Source organism: Crocodylus siamensis, chromosome 1, assembly GCF_052110815.1.
Source record: "Crocodylus siamensis isolate JL-2025a chromosome 1, ASM5211081v1, whole genome shotgun sequence".
Taxonomy (NCBI): domain Eukaryota; kingdom Metazoa; phylum Chordata; order Crocodylia; family Crocodylidae; genus Crocodylus; species Crocodylus siamensis.
This window is the reverse complement of record NC_143395.1, coordinates 49,918,440-49,931,856: the sequence shown is the minus strand read 5'-3', so window position 1 is coordinate 49,931,856 and position 13,417 is coordinate 49,918,440. Positions and strand designations below refer to the sequence as shown.

The following is a 13,417-nucleotide window of genomic DNA, read 5'->3' as shown; positions in this document are numbered from 1 at the left end:
GGCCTTAGTGTTCACAAAAAAGTAAGCTCCAGTCAGACACCTAATAAAGATTATCTGGATAAGGAATGAGACAAGCTGGAGGATAAAATAACAAAAGAAGTTGTCAGAGAGATTTTGTTGGGTATGAAAGAATTCAAGTCAATAAAAGCAGATGGACTTCATCCAAGGGTACTGAAGGAATAGGCAGAGGAGATCTCGGAGTCCTTAGCAATCACATTCGTGAAGTCATGGGAGATGGACCAGGTAACAGAGGACTGGAAAAGGGCCAACATACTGCCCCTCTTTAAAAAAAAGGCAAAAAAGAGAAGTTGAGGAACTGTAGACTGGTTAGCTTCACCTCATTACCTGGGAAGTTACTGGACAATATCCTAAGGAAGGCCATTTGCAAGCTAATGAAAAAAGAATCATGTCAAACAAACCTGATCTCCTTTGACAAAGTAACTCCTTGGGTGGATGAAGGGAATGCTGCGGATACACTATATCTGGACTCAAGCAAGGCTTTTAACAAGGTTCCACATGATGTTCTCATAAACAAATTGGAGAAATGCAGGCTAGATAAAGCTACTGTAAGGTGGATAGATAACTGGCTCAATAGTCACAAGCAAAGGGTAATTATGAATGGGTGAATGGCAGGAGGCTTTGAGTAGAGTCCCACAAGGGTCTGCTGGGGTCTGTCCTAGACCTGGTACTATGCAGGGTGTATTTTAACAATTTAGTTGCTGGCATAGAAATCTTCATGAGCAAGCTTGCACATGACACAAAACTGGGAAGGAAAGCAAATGTTAAAAATGAAAGTGCAATTCAGAAAGATCTCAGTAGATTTGAAAGCTGGGCTAAAGCTAACAGGATGGAGTTCAATGTGGTTAAATGCAAGGTGTTACATTTCAAGAGCAGAAATACAAAATGGATGAATGGCAGCTATATGGAAAAGGACTTGGAAATATTGGTACATCACAGACTCAGTATGAGTCTGCAGTGTGGTGCAGCCACACAAAAGTTGAAACCATTTTTGGGATGCATCAGAAGAAGCATTAGGTGCACAACACAGGAGGTAATAGTATCTCTCTAATCAGCATGGTTAGGCCTTGTCTGCCATTCTGGGCTCCACATTTTAAAAAGGATGTGGAAAAGTTAGAGAAGGTTTGGAGGTGACAGCAAATATGAGCAAGGGCTTTGAAAGTAAATCATATGAGGAAAGGCTGAAGGAACTAGGCGTGTTCAGTTTGCAGAACAGGTGCTTAATAGTGGACATGATAGCAGTCTTCAAATACTTGAAGGTCTGCCACAAAGAAAAGGGAAAGTACCTCTTGCTGCAGAGAAGACAACGCAAACTAATGGCTTGAAGTTGCAACAAAGGAAGTTTTTAGATGGAATATTTGGAAAAATTTCACTGTTAGAATAGCAAGGCAGTGGAAGAGACTGCCAAGGGACATTGTAGACTATCACTAGAGGTGTTCAAGAAAAGGTTGGATAGTCACAGATCAGGGATGACCTAGGCATAGCTATGCCTATGTTCTACAAGGGACATTTCCCATGTTTCTGTGCTTTGCTGATTGCCCCCACCTCCCACCTCCTTTCTGCTACATGTGTCAGGGTGTCGTTAAGCCGCCCTCAGCGACATTGGGTGTTGGCTACAGCCAAGGCTAGGAACTTTGACTGTGTGAATCAGTATTCCTGCTCAAAGCAAAGCTGGAGATGCCTGACTAGATGGTCTTGCTTTTCTGCTCAGGGTCAGACCAATCACCATATTTGGGGTCAGGAAGGAATTTTACCCCATGGTCAGATTGATATCGACTGTGGGGGTTTTGCCTTCCTCTGTAGCAGGGACTGTGGCCCTCTACCTGGGGTGTCTTGAACATATATTGACAACATTGCATAGAAGCAAGATGTTGACTCCCCTCCTTTACCTGTGTTAAATTATGTGTTAGGTCTGTGTTGTGTTAGTCTTGTGATAGTCTTATGTAGAATTTAGATGAGGGGTTGGTGCCTCAGGCCTCTTCCTCACCATGTACCCCAAGGTGTTTATGCAACCACTGCCACCATGGAGCCTGGGTGGCAAACCTTACTGCAGCAGCTTCCCAGAGCTAGATGTAGCAGGCAGCCGGGAGACTGCAAACAGTTGCACTGGGGTCTGGAGCCTTGACCCAGCTCTGTGGTAATGGTGGTTTCAGGCCTGTCTCAGGGTACTCAGTGGGTTGCGCTGTCCCAGGGTTGCACATGCTATGCATTTTTGTTTTGTCAGTTCCTAAGGCCCCCAACAGAGGGTTTAGTGCTGTACAAAACAGAATAAAAACAGTGCCTGCCTCAAACATTGTGCAGCGTAAAGCCATGATTCAAGAACATATCTTTCCTCAGGAAAGTAATTTTTAAAAATGCTTAAAGTTAAGCATATCCCTGAATTGGGACTTAATATTAGGTAATAGCCTTCAGGGATTCTATTGTTAAGAAAACTTCATACATCTGAAGCACATTAGCTGGAAATCTGGTGTAACAATAAAGAAATTGCAGGTAAGACTCCTCTCCTCATGGGAGCTAGAGAATTCTCTCATGCATACTTTTAAGTCTTTCCCCAAATACAGTAAAATATAAGTGCACACTCTGGGTATCAAACCTTAACTTTCTCTGGAGTTTTCATAATACACTAGTATATTGATATAGACCTACTCATTACATTTTAAGGTCACTAACACATGGATTATAGTGAATTTTAATGTTGTGGTGACTTCTAAAATCTTCTGAAGTGTCCTCATTAATTTATTTGTTCTGTAAAGTACTATAAAAAGTATAAATGAACACTGGCTTTCATGTTTAATCCAAGTCTACTGAAGTATTAAAAGGAGGTGTGTATGGTGACATATACAGTTCAGTCTTTTAAAAATATTAAGCTGTCAAAACTTCCTTTGAGGCTTAGACTTCTTATAAAATGTGAAAGTATTGGAGATAATGTACTACTGACTGTGATGAGTCCTGAATGGTTACATAAATGAATGTGACCTGCTCATCTTTTTCATGTTGTTTTATAGCTCTTCTCAACTAGACTTGCACATATTTTATTCATATCTGCATGATTCTTATGTTTATCAAAATGTTAAGGTTATCCCATTGCTTTATGAATTATTGGTATGTTATTAGCCTTTATATTTTTATTTCTACTAGCCAGTTTCAGTTTTGTACTTTATGACTGTAAAAAATCCATAAACCCACACTCTTCACTAAAGGACTGGAGAGCTATATTTGAGAAGTAATTGGCTATAAAAGTTTAATTTGGACAAATATATATTCATTTTTAAAATGTGTGTTGTATTTAATGGGATAGAAGAAGGGACTGGATTGGTTAAGGTACTGCTGTAGTCAGTACAATATGAATTCTACTAATTCTTCTCATGTAGAAAATACTGGGTTTTACTTTTCTAAATGACTGCTTTGAAATAAAAATTCCTTTTAATGAGCTTGCTAATACTCACCTAGAACTGTACAAATGCACTAGAGAAATATATTATGCACTATGTCCTCAGTTGTTCCTTGTAGTAATAATTTTAGAGGGAATTCACCCTGCATTCATCAACAAAACTAAAGACACTCACATTTTCTTTTAGGCGTTTATTGTTCCAATTTATTCACTGTAATTACAAATGCATGTTGAAAAATTAGTTTATGAACCAATCATACAATTATCATGACATCATGAGAACGTTTTTCAGTGTAAAAATGGTGTTAACTACCCACTAGAATAAAAGAAACTGTACTGAAGAAGAATAACTGATAAATTTGGTGATGAATGTAGTGTTTACTAAGTAGAAAAACCAAGGTTACAAGCAGTTCGGAAGTTTGGACTGACAAGGAACTAGACAGGGACCATGGGATCCCCACAAACTGAATGGTGTAGCTAAATCTCCTCATCATCTTTGAACATCTTCCGGTTAGGCCTCCATCAGGAAAAGGCTGAATATGAACAGTAACTTAAAGTTCACCAAGAAGTCCTGCAAAGTTCATAAATATGATAATGCAACCAAAAATATTTTTTGGCTAGCAAGCTAACCATGTCTCAAACCTGAATGTTGGGTTGCAAACCGTAATTATAGGAAAATCAATGCCTTGTATGTAAATTCATATGAATTAGAATCCTACATATATAGCAGCCAAATCTAGACTGAAGTAATAGTTATGATCTTTCTGTGAACATTGTTTGCAATGTACATGGTGTGAATTTCAGCTACTGTAGGTCAGCAAGTATGCTGGAGGAATAGAAAGGACCATGAAACTTCTAAAAATAGGTTTCTTAGACCTTCATGTGATTTCTTCTAAAGTGTGAGACCCTAGGAGGAATGGAGAGCTCCCTAAAACAAGACCTGTTCCACAAGTTGATTCTTAAGTTATATAACTAGAAAATTTTCCATCATTGACCATATACTGATCACTGTATCAGTTACTCAACCTGAACCTTTTTTTTCCAATTAGTATGCTCACCAAAAAAGAGTATGGGGAGGCCAACATTTTCAGTGAATTCAGGTAAAACCTGCTTATTAGTTTTAACTGAAATGAAAGAGACAAACTAATTTGGATTTTTTGAGCATTTCTGAAGGGAGTAATTTGAGTCCACACACTGGTGAGTACTCTACAAGAAAACTTGTCTGAGTCACCAACCTTCTTCACTTTCTTTGTCAAAGTTCAACCAAACATGCTTTTTTTTTTTGGTTTGGGCAAGAAAAAATATGTATTGTTGGGGGAAGTGGGGTGGGTGATTGTGTGCTTTTTGTCACTTGTTTTCTTTTGTTTTTTTCCTAATACACTTAGCCTATCAATAATATAGGATATGTCTAGATGTTACTTTTTGATTGACCTAACTAGGGTTATGTCGATTTAAATGTTCATCTGTGCACTTGTTCGGGAGATTTAAATAAAGCCAAAATGGTGGTTCTGATCTAAATTAGTTCATCTGAGTATTTCACTTACTTAGATGAATTAACATAAATTAGGAATAGGTTAACCCAATCCAGCATGTGTCTGCACAGATTTGAGCGCAGCCCCAAGGCTGGGAAATTCAACTGGTCACCCAAGCCCTGGAGCTATGCTCTTCCTATCCTCCACCCACACTGACCAGGATATTTTTAGCCCCCTGCTTCCAGAAGGGCAACTCCCTCCACGGACCTGTCAGCACTGCCTCCAGTCTCACCTACCCCTTCCTCATCCCGAGTTACTGACCCTGGATTCCCTATATGGCTCCCAGCACTGGTAAACATCTGTACATAAGCCGTGTGATTGTAGGCTGTGTGCAGCAAACATTTGTACATAGCCATAAGCTATTATCATTACCTCAGTACTGCAGAAGTATTTCACAGGCTTTATCTATAAAGATGTCTTCATAGCAATGAGGAATTTGGAAAGTAACCACCAAATTATTGCATTGGGATGGAAGATTACTTCAATGAAATCGAATCTTTAGGGATTGCCTGTTTAATTCATTGCTCACACAAAGCCTCTCCAAGCTCTCATCCATAGCACTCTAAATCCTTATCAGCCTACAAAGTGAGAAATCAATCTAAAATTTGAATTCAGATTGGCCTCATGACACCACAGAGCATAATCAATATGGAAGTGGGCTGGCATAGTAAAGCAGAACTTATGCACTTTGTTCATAATAGATTTTTGGTATCAGAATATAGGAGTTCACCTATAGTGACAGAAGGCATTTGTGAGCTAAAACAAGTGAATCAACACAGAATGAGACATTTTTCTATAATTTATTGCCAGAAAACAGCTGAATACCCATAAGTTATTTCTTGGTTTCCAAAGTGATAAGCATGCAGCAGTATATACTATTTCTTTCAGAGCCCTGATGATGTACATTTTATGCTTAACTCAACAAACATGTCCAGTTTTTGTTGTGTTCGGTTTATTTTCAGTTCAGCAAAATTGGGGGTAGGAGAATGGTACTATCAGCAGTAATTGAAATTATGTCTCACTCTATGTTTTTATCCATCCCAGTGCAAGAGAAGTAGCAACAACTTAGCTCACTCTGGTCTTTTGAGATGATCTATGAGCTGGGGATTTCTGGAACACTTTGGCTTGACCCTTCTGTTGGCCTGCTCATTAAACCTCTTCCACATCTGATGGCAACTACTTTATGCTTGAGATGTAACTGGCTAGAAATCTCTCTCTGCTCTCTAATAGAGTGGTGGAAAGGGAGCTGAACAGAGCTCATAACTTGCTTCAGGTCCCTACCCTGAGAAGTTTTCTGTTGTAATTGAACAGATACAAGTAACAGATTCAAAGTTTAACAAGGGACCATTAGATCATGTTGTTTGACCTTTGGTACATCAAAAGCCCTTACATTTCACCCACTCATCCCTGTCTTCAGCCTAGAAACCTGTGTTTAGATAAAGCATATGCTTCAGAAAGGTTCCACTTTTCATTTAAAGACGCTTCCCTTGGCATTGTATCACTGATAATAGTCATGCATGTGTGTCTTCAGCTTGCAGTCATTGGTTCTTATTATGTCTCTGTTCAATTAAAGAATAGTGTACCAACTACTGTCTCCTCATGCAGCAGAGATGAATTGTTCAACCAGTAACTATATTCAAGTGAAATTTCAGTCTTCTTTCTTATAAGCTAACCAAGTTGAACTCTTCAAGTGTCTCTAATTGGTGGCTCTTTTGTACACCATCTCTAGTTTTTCAGTATTGATTTTAAATTTGAACACCAGAACAAAATTGAATATAGCATCCTAATATAACTAGCCAGTGTTGTTGCAGTATCTCACTTGGAGGTAATGCTTAGTTGCTTGTCTATTATCACACCTAAATCTTTCACAGTCAGTACTTTTCATGATACAGGTCCCCATTATGGTGGTATGACCTGTATTCTTTGTCCTCTGATTTAGAATTGTGCATTTGGCTGTATTAAAAATGTTTTTTGAACAGGCCTGGGTTACCAACAGATACCACATGTTATGCATAAGTATCATGTCCTCATCATTATTTATCATTCAAACAGTCTTTGTATCGTGTGCAAATTTTTATCTGAAATTGCCTTATACTTATTTTCACATCATTCGTCTTGTGATACCAGGAAGAAGGACATACCTCTATAAAGGAAAGCAAACCCCTCCACAGCCCATACCAATCTGACCACATAGTATAAAATTCCTTTCTAACCTGAAATATGGTGAGTGGTCTGACCCAAGTGGATAGGCATGGGGTTTTGGCCAGGAACCTTCAGGTTTAAGTCCTAGCAGGAGCACTGGCACACCCCAGTCAAAATCTGCAACCTTTGGTTACAACCAGCATGTAATGCTTCATAGGAAGGCCCTGAGAAACAACAGACAAACACCCTCCCATCCCGCAAATCAACAAGCAAGTGTCTGACATGTAGCAGAAAGAGGAGTTGGGGAGAGGGGGCAATTCTTTCCCACTCCATGCAGCACAGAAGCATGGGAAATACAAGTAGTCAGACATGGGCATAACTATACCTAGATCACCCTGACTAGCAACTGTCCAACCTGTTTGTGAATACCTTTATGATATAGACTCCACAACTTCCCTAGGCAGTCTATTCTACTGCTTTACTATGGACTGCATCATTGCTCCAACACTTCTCAATATTCCTTACCACGCAGCTACATCTGGCCACGAACAAGCTTCCAGCCAGGGTGGAGCCAAACTACCAAATGGATGGTAAACTAGTTAATCTCAGCCTACTCTGAGCCAAAACCAAGATCACCCCAACTTCAGTCACTGAGCTACAGTATGCTGCTGATGTTGTAGTGTGTGGTCACTTGGAAGCAGACCTTCAGGCAGTTGTTGACATCTTTATGGAGGCATACAAGAAAATGGAACTAATGCTTAACATTCAGTCAAGTGTAGCTCAGCTCTTGCTGAGGCTGGAGTACAGGGAAACTCTATCCTCCACCAGGCCAATCAGCAGTGTCACCCACCACTGCTGTATGGCCCAGCTTTCACATGCTGTGCTAACTGTCAGATGCTGTGCTCCATGACTTTTCAGGGAAGAAAGCCCAAGCAGCATCTGACAGTTAGGGCAGGCAGGGAAAAGACAGAAACTGTAGGTAGTGGGGAAGAAGGAGCAGAGATTTTAGGGAATGGGTTGGGGAGGGGCCAGGAAAGCTGCAGGTGGAAGAGTTGTTGGGGAATGAATTTAAGACAAGTCTCCAATAGTTAGATTCTGTACCTGGGTGGGAGGTCATCTTAAATTCAGGGTTGTCTTAGATTCAAATAAATATGGTACTTGAATTTCTCTCTATCTAATGATGCACCAGATCCTTGGTAGCCATGTTTTAAAGACAGCCTTTTGTACTTTTCCCCATTATTAGTAACTATCTGTATAAATTGTACCTGGTTAATATGTCTGATGTAATCAACCATTTTAATTGGCAACCTACTGTAACTAAGATTGGCTTTTTCAAGCAGCATGTAAGGGATTTTATTGTTTAACCTATCCATGTGGATTGAATCTATAGTTATCAGTTTAACAGCAGTTCTACAGGATCTGTCCTTAGGCTTACAATGTTTTCTATCTGCTTGTAGATGATTTACAATTTTGATTACAATGTTTTACCATCAACCATGCTCCTAAAATGCTCATTTATCTTTATGACAGTTCTCAAGGGTCATTACCAAGTTCTCTTGAAAAGACTGTAAATGTAATAAAATTGATTTTGAAAAGCTTTGAGAAAAAATAAATGATACTTGTGGGGCTGCCAATAGTTTGCTGAAAACAGGCATTTATATTATCTGATTTTTGTTTTGATAACTTTCTTCTCTCTTGGTATTCCTCCCTGTTGATTTCAAATTTCAGGTACAGAAAACTGTACAGATAAAGCATGAGACAAAAAATGAATAACTGTATCTTATTACCAGTTTAATTTAATTATGAAAGAGGATTCATAAGAGTTTGACTTTGATCCTACTAGCAAAACCAGCCATACTAAAAACTGAACTGTTGACTACCAAAATGTCTAGAACATAGCATCTAAACTGCATGTGGTGCACCCTACCTTGGTAACCTGAAAAGTAATGGATGTGCAAGCCCACTGAGTCAGCTGCTGGATAGTTCAGATTCCTTCCTTCACTTGGCAGAGCTGGAGTAACTCTGCCAGAAGAAAGGGGGGGTTCTCTCATTCTGTCATCACAGGAGAGCTTGAAGTGCACAATTCTGACAACATAATGTTGTAGAGAGCAACATAGTCTACTTTGTCAACATAACCAACCAAATAGTTAAGTAGTTGAAGTATCTGCCAGATAGCTACTTTATTAATTGCATGTCAGAATCACAAAGCAAATATTCTTAATTAGGTGTTAACAGGGAAACACAGCTTAATGTAATGTTCTAGATCAGGGGTGGCCAGAGTTACTTATCCTGGGAGCCACATCTGATCCTTTGTGGAAGTTCAAGAGCCAGAGAGTTTGGTGGGGAGAGGGGTGGAGGGGAGGCAGGGTGCTGAGCAACCTGGAGTGGAGCTGGAGAGCAGAGCGGGGGGATAGGGGTGCTGAGCAACTGAGTGCCAATCAAGCTTTTCTGCAGGGAATGCACCACAGGATAAGCAGCACAACTGCAGCCCCTAGCCTGGCAGCCTGGCACCTGAGTGGGCATTCCCAGAAGTAGTGGGTGGGGCTTCAGCCAATTTTCGGTGAGCAGCACATACAGTGCCAGTGAGCCACAAGTGGCTCCCAAGCCATGGCCATTTCTGTTCTAGATTAAATAACCCAAGCCTTGCTTGATTCATTTTAAACAATGCCTCTAATAAAAGAGACCTCGAGAATTTAGGAAAAAGCTTGTGACTTTTGCATACTTTAAATAGCCTTTCACCTTACCTGATAACATTTTAATGCATTTTATATCAAACATGATTGTCCTATACGCTAAGGATTATATGTTTATTCTTTCTTTTTTGGAAAATAAAGTAGAACTATGAATGGGTCATTAGAGTTAAAAATCACAGTAAGTCAGGAAATGCAAAAGTTGAGTTATCAACTGCAAAGTAAGCTTAACTTCACTTTATACATCCTTTGTATGGGAAATATTGTGGTGGAAAGTTTCATAGGTTAGTCATTTCTTCTGATGTTAAGGTGTGACTAGTATTATTTTTCTGAACAATATGAAAAATAGATTCTTTTTACATTTAGTAAACCAAATAGAAATTCTAAAGAACGTGCTTATCTAAAATATTTGCATTAAAACAGAAACCAAGCATGGGAAATTTCAGTATTATAAATATTGACATGTTAATCATTAAAACTGTCTTGTAAAGCTTGGCTTACATATGCTGCTGTGCCACAGTGATGCTCTGTGGAAGCAATTCACTTAGGAATAAGAATGCTATTGTTGAGCAAGCCCTTTCCATCTGTCATGGCATTATTTGCACAGACCCTGCCTATAGAAGACCAGCAAGCTCCAACATCCTTAAGTAGATGAGCTCAGCTCAATAGACCCAACAAATCTGGAAGGAACTGTTGCCTGTGACTTTTTGAGCCTTTTTATGAATCTTCCTTATTCCTCTCCTGAAGGATTAGCCTTATCTTTCATTTGTTTTACTTACAGCCCATGTCATAGCTGTTTTTGCGACCTTTAAAGAGTGTTTTCTTCCTTGTTTCCTTTATTTAAATTTTGAAACATATCACTGGCTTTTGTTCTCCTTACAAACCTAGTAAAAAGTACTAAAGGATCATATCAGGCCAGGCTCCTTAAGCACCCTGTGGTAAGCAATTTGCCAATGAGCATAGGCATTCAGGGTGTGCACAAAAGTTCTCAAGAAAGAACACTATCACTAGTCAGAAGTCCAGATATACCTATTTGTCAAAAGGATTGTTGTATGGCTCAGTGAACTTTATTAAATATTTCCTTATTATCTAGGGAGCAGGGGTTTTTGGAGTGATATTTTTTATTGTGCCAACTGTACAGTTGGGAGAGCTCTTAAGCAAACTTCTGGACACAAGGTACCCTTCCTCAGGTCCTGGCAGAGCATCCTGATGGTTTGGGGTACTTTGTATCCAAAAGCTTGCCTAAGATCTCTTCCACCTCTACGGTTTGTCCAATTAAAGGTATCTGTCCAAAAAAAAAATCCTTGCCTCTCATATTTTCTTTACCATCACAGCTACAATATCCCACTTACTAACTCAGTCTCTACCTTTGTTCCTCATTTGGATTGCTGGAGATGAGTGTATTCATTCTTAGACTAGGATACTTAAAGCATCTGAAAAATGCTATACCCAGCCCTAGTTAGTTCTGCTTCATTTTATGAGGATAATACCATTGTGCCACTTATAAGTTAATATACAAATGTTAATGATAATTAAAACAATAATAAAAAAGCAAATGTATTTTCTTCACAATAATTTTCCCCTCGTGTGCTTTCATTTAGAAAAACTATTCAGAACTGTGTTTTGAGTGGATTTTGTATGTGTGAATTCCAGTTTTCATCAGCATGTAAGAGATCTAAGGTTTACACAAAGTAGCATTTCTTCTCAAAAAGCAGCAAGACTGGATCTCTTATTATACTTTCCACATTAATTTACTTTCACTGATTCTGTCCCCTATTTCTTAAAAAAGGAAAAGATAATAGTAATAATAATTTTTTACAGTTTCATAGTCGTGCGTCTCACAAGTAGTATAGTAGTTTATTTTCAATCCTCAGATACTGGCCATAAATACCTAGCATAAAAAGTAAATCCTATGCCTTGCTGATTGAGTTACATTTTATTTCTATATTATTATTTTTCTATTTTCCGTTACAGATACAGCACTGTTTTTTCCATCTTTCAATGGGGACGCCTATTTAGAATTGCCTTCCCTAACATCTGTATCTGAGACCAAGATTGAATCTGGGCAGGAGCAAAATAGAATTATAACTATATATATGACAGTGAAAACAACTGCTTTAAATGGCACTATCCTTTACGGTGAGTACCTATAATGCTTGAACCTGGAATAGCACTTTTATCTCCTTCAGCTCTTATTCACTTCAGGGTAGATCCAGCTGGCATGTCCTATTCAGTGATTGAGTTGCTCATTAAGATGCAGTCGAACCCTTTTGGTTTTCTTATACATGATACATTATGAAATTGGCACCATAGTTCTTCATATTACACTAAAAAAGTTCTTTAATTTATGCCTCATTCAGTGGAACATAACTTACAAGTGAAAACACTGCTCGTGACAGGGAAGAACGCAGCAAACATATGACTCCAATAATATAGTGTTATAGCTATAAAATACAAGTGCTGTGAATATTTCAAATAATTTATTGTAGAGAGACAGTTCCTCCCTAGCTGGGCTGAGACTCACTTCCCATTATAAGCCTGAACTTGATCCCAGGGTTTTACTAATGCTTACAAAATTACCATCAGTTGTACAATTTTGCAGTATTTCAGACGGCTCCCTGTGATTTCATGTTATTACAAATCTGCCAGCAGTCTCCAGGGGCTACTGTTGCAATCTGTGAGAATAGATGTAGGATATTATCCCTTGTTATCACAAGAGTGTTGCTCATCATTAGTGCCTCCCCTCCTTTCTCCAAACTGTCCCACCTTCCCAAATATCCCTCCCACCTAGGAATGGGAAAGGGAGTTCTCTCCACAATTCCTATTTACACATTTTGCACATATTTTAGGTTGAAACTTCATCTTGCCCAAATGGTACAGGAAGTGAAACTGTTCTCTCTCACATGTAAAAAATATCAAAAGGCCTGACTAAAAGTCAGTCACCTTAACATACCTTAAACAGTTCTTGTTGTTGGTTGCTAGACATTTTGTATATAACAGACTTGATTTACATCCTTTTGATCAAGAATCTGATGAGTATAGTTCAACCACTCCTGCTTCTTATTATACATCTAAACACAAAAGTTGCATTAGTTTTGTTTAATTGTTTTGGTTAAATTGGTACAGGAATTTTGGTTTTGGGGATTTTTTTGTGGAGGAGGAGGTTTAATAGTATGTGGACATTTTTAGGCACAAATTAGAAGATATAAGCCGGTTTAAATTGATATGGAGTCCTGTAGCAAGTCCAGCCCTGGAGCGGCCAAGTCACCCACTAGCTGTTGCCTGGGTCCCACCTTGCTTGCACCTTCTGGCCTCCCAAGGTCCCACCCTGTCATCTTTCCTGCCATGCCTTGATGGTATTATTGAACAGGAAGGCTGTCACTTGAGTGCAAAGAGGTTTGCTTCAGGTCTTAGGTCCTTGTCTGGGATCAGTCCCCCTAGCCTTGGCCCACTACTTTGGCTGGGCTCCTCCACTTGAAGTCCATTGTTACAGGACTCTTGGCTCCTGGGCTCCAGCTCTAGCCATGCCCTCAAAGGCTCTGGACCCATTGCCCATACCTCCCCACCAGGCTTGTCCTCACGGACTCTGGGCCCCATGGCCTGGCTAATAGCAGAACTGGCCTCAGGAGCTACTTGCAGCCTCC

General features: G+C 39.4%; 1 protein-coding gene across 1 annotated transcript in view; it reads left to right on the top strand.

Annotated features, from left to right (window-relative positions):
* The window catches only part of EYS (EGF-like photoreceptor maintenance factor), a 1,897,540-nt gene that overhangs the window by 1,559,529 nt on the left and 324,594 nt on the right, over positions 1–13,417 (top strand). Inside the window, exon 38 of the mRNA XM_090034512.1 lies at positions 11,748–11,912. Coding sequence (XP_089890638.1) covers positions 11,748–11,912 — 165 coding nt within the window. The remainder of the gene's footprint in view (positions 1–11,747; positions 11,913–13,417) is intronic.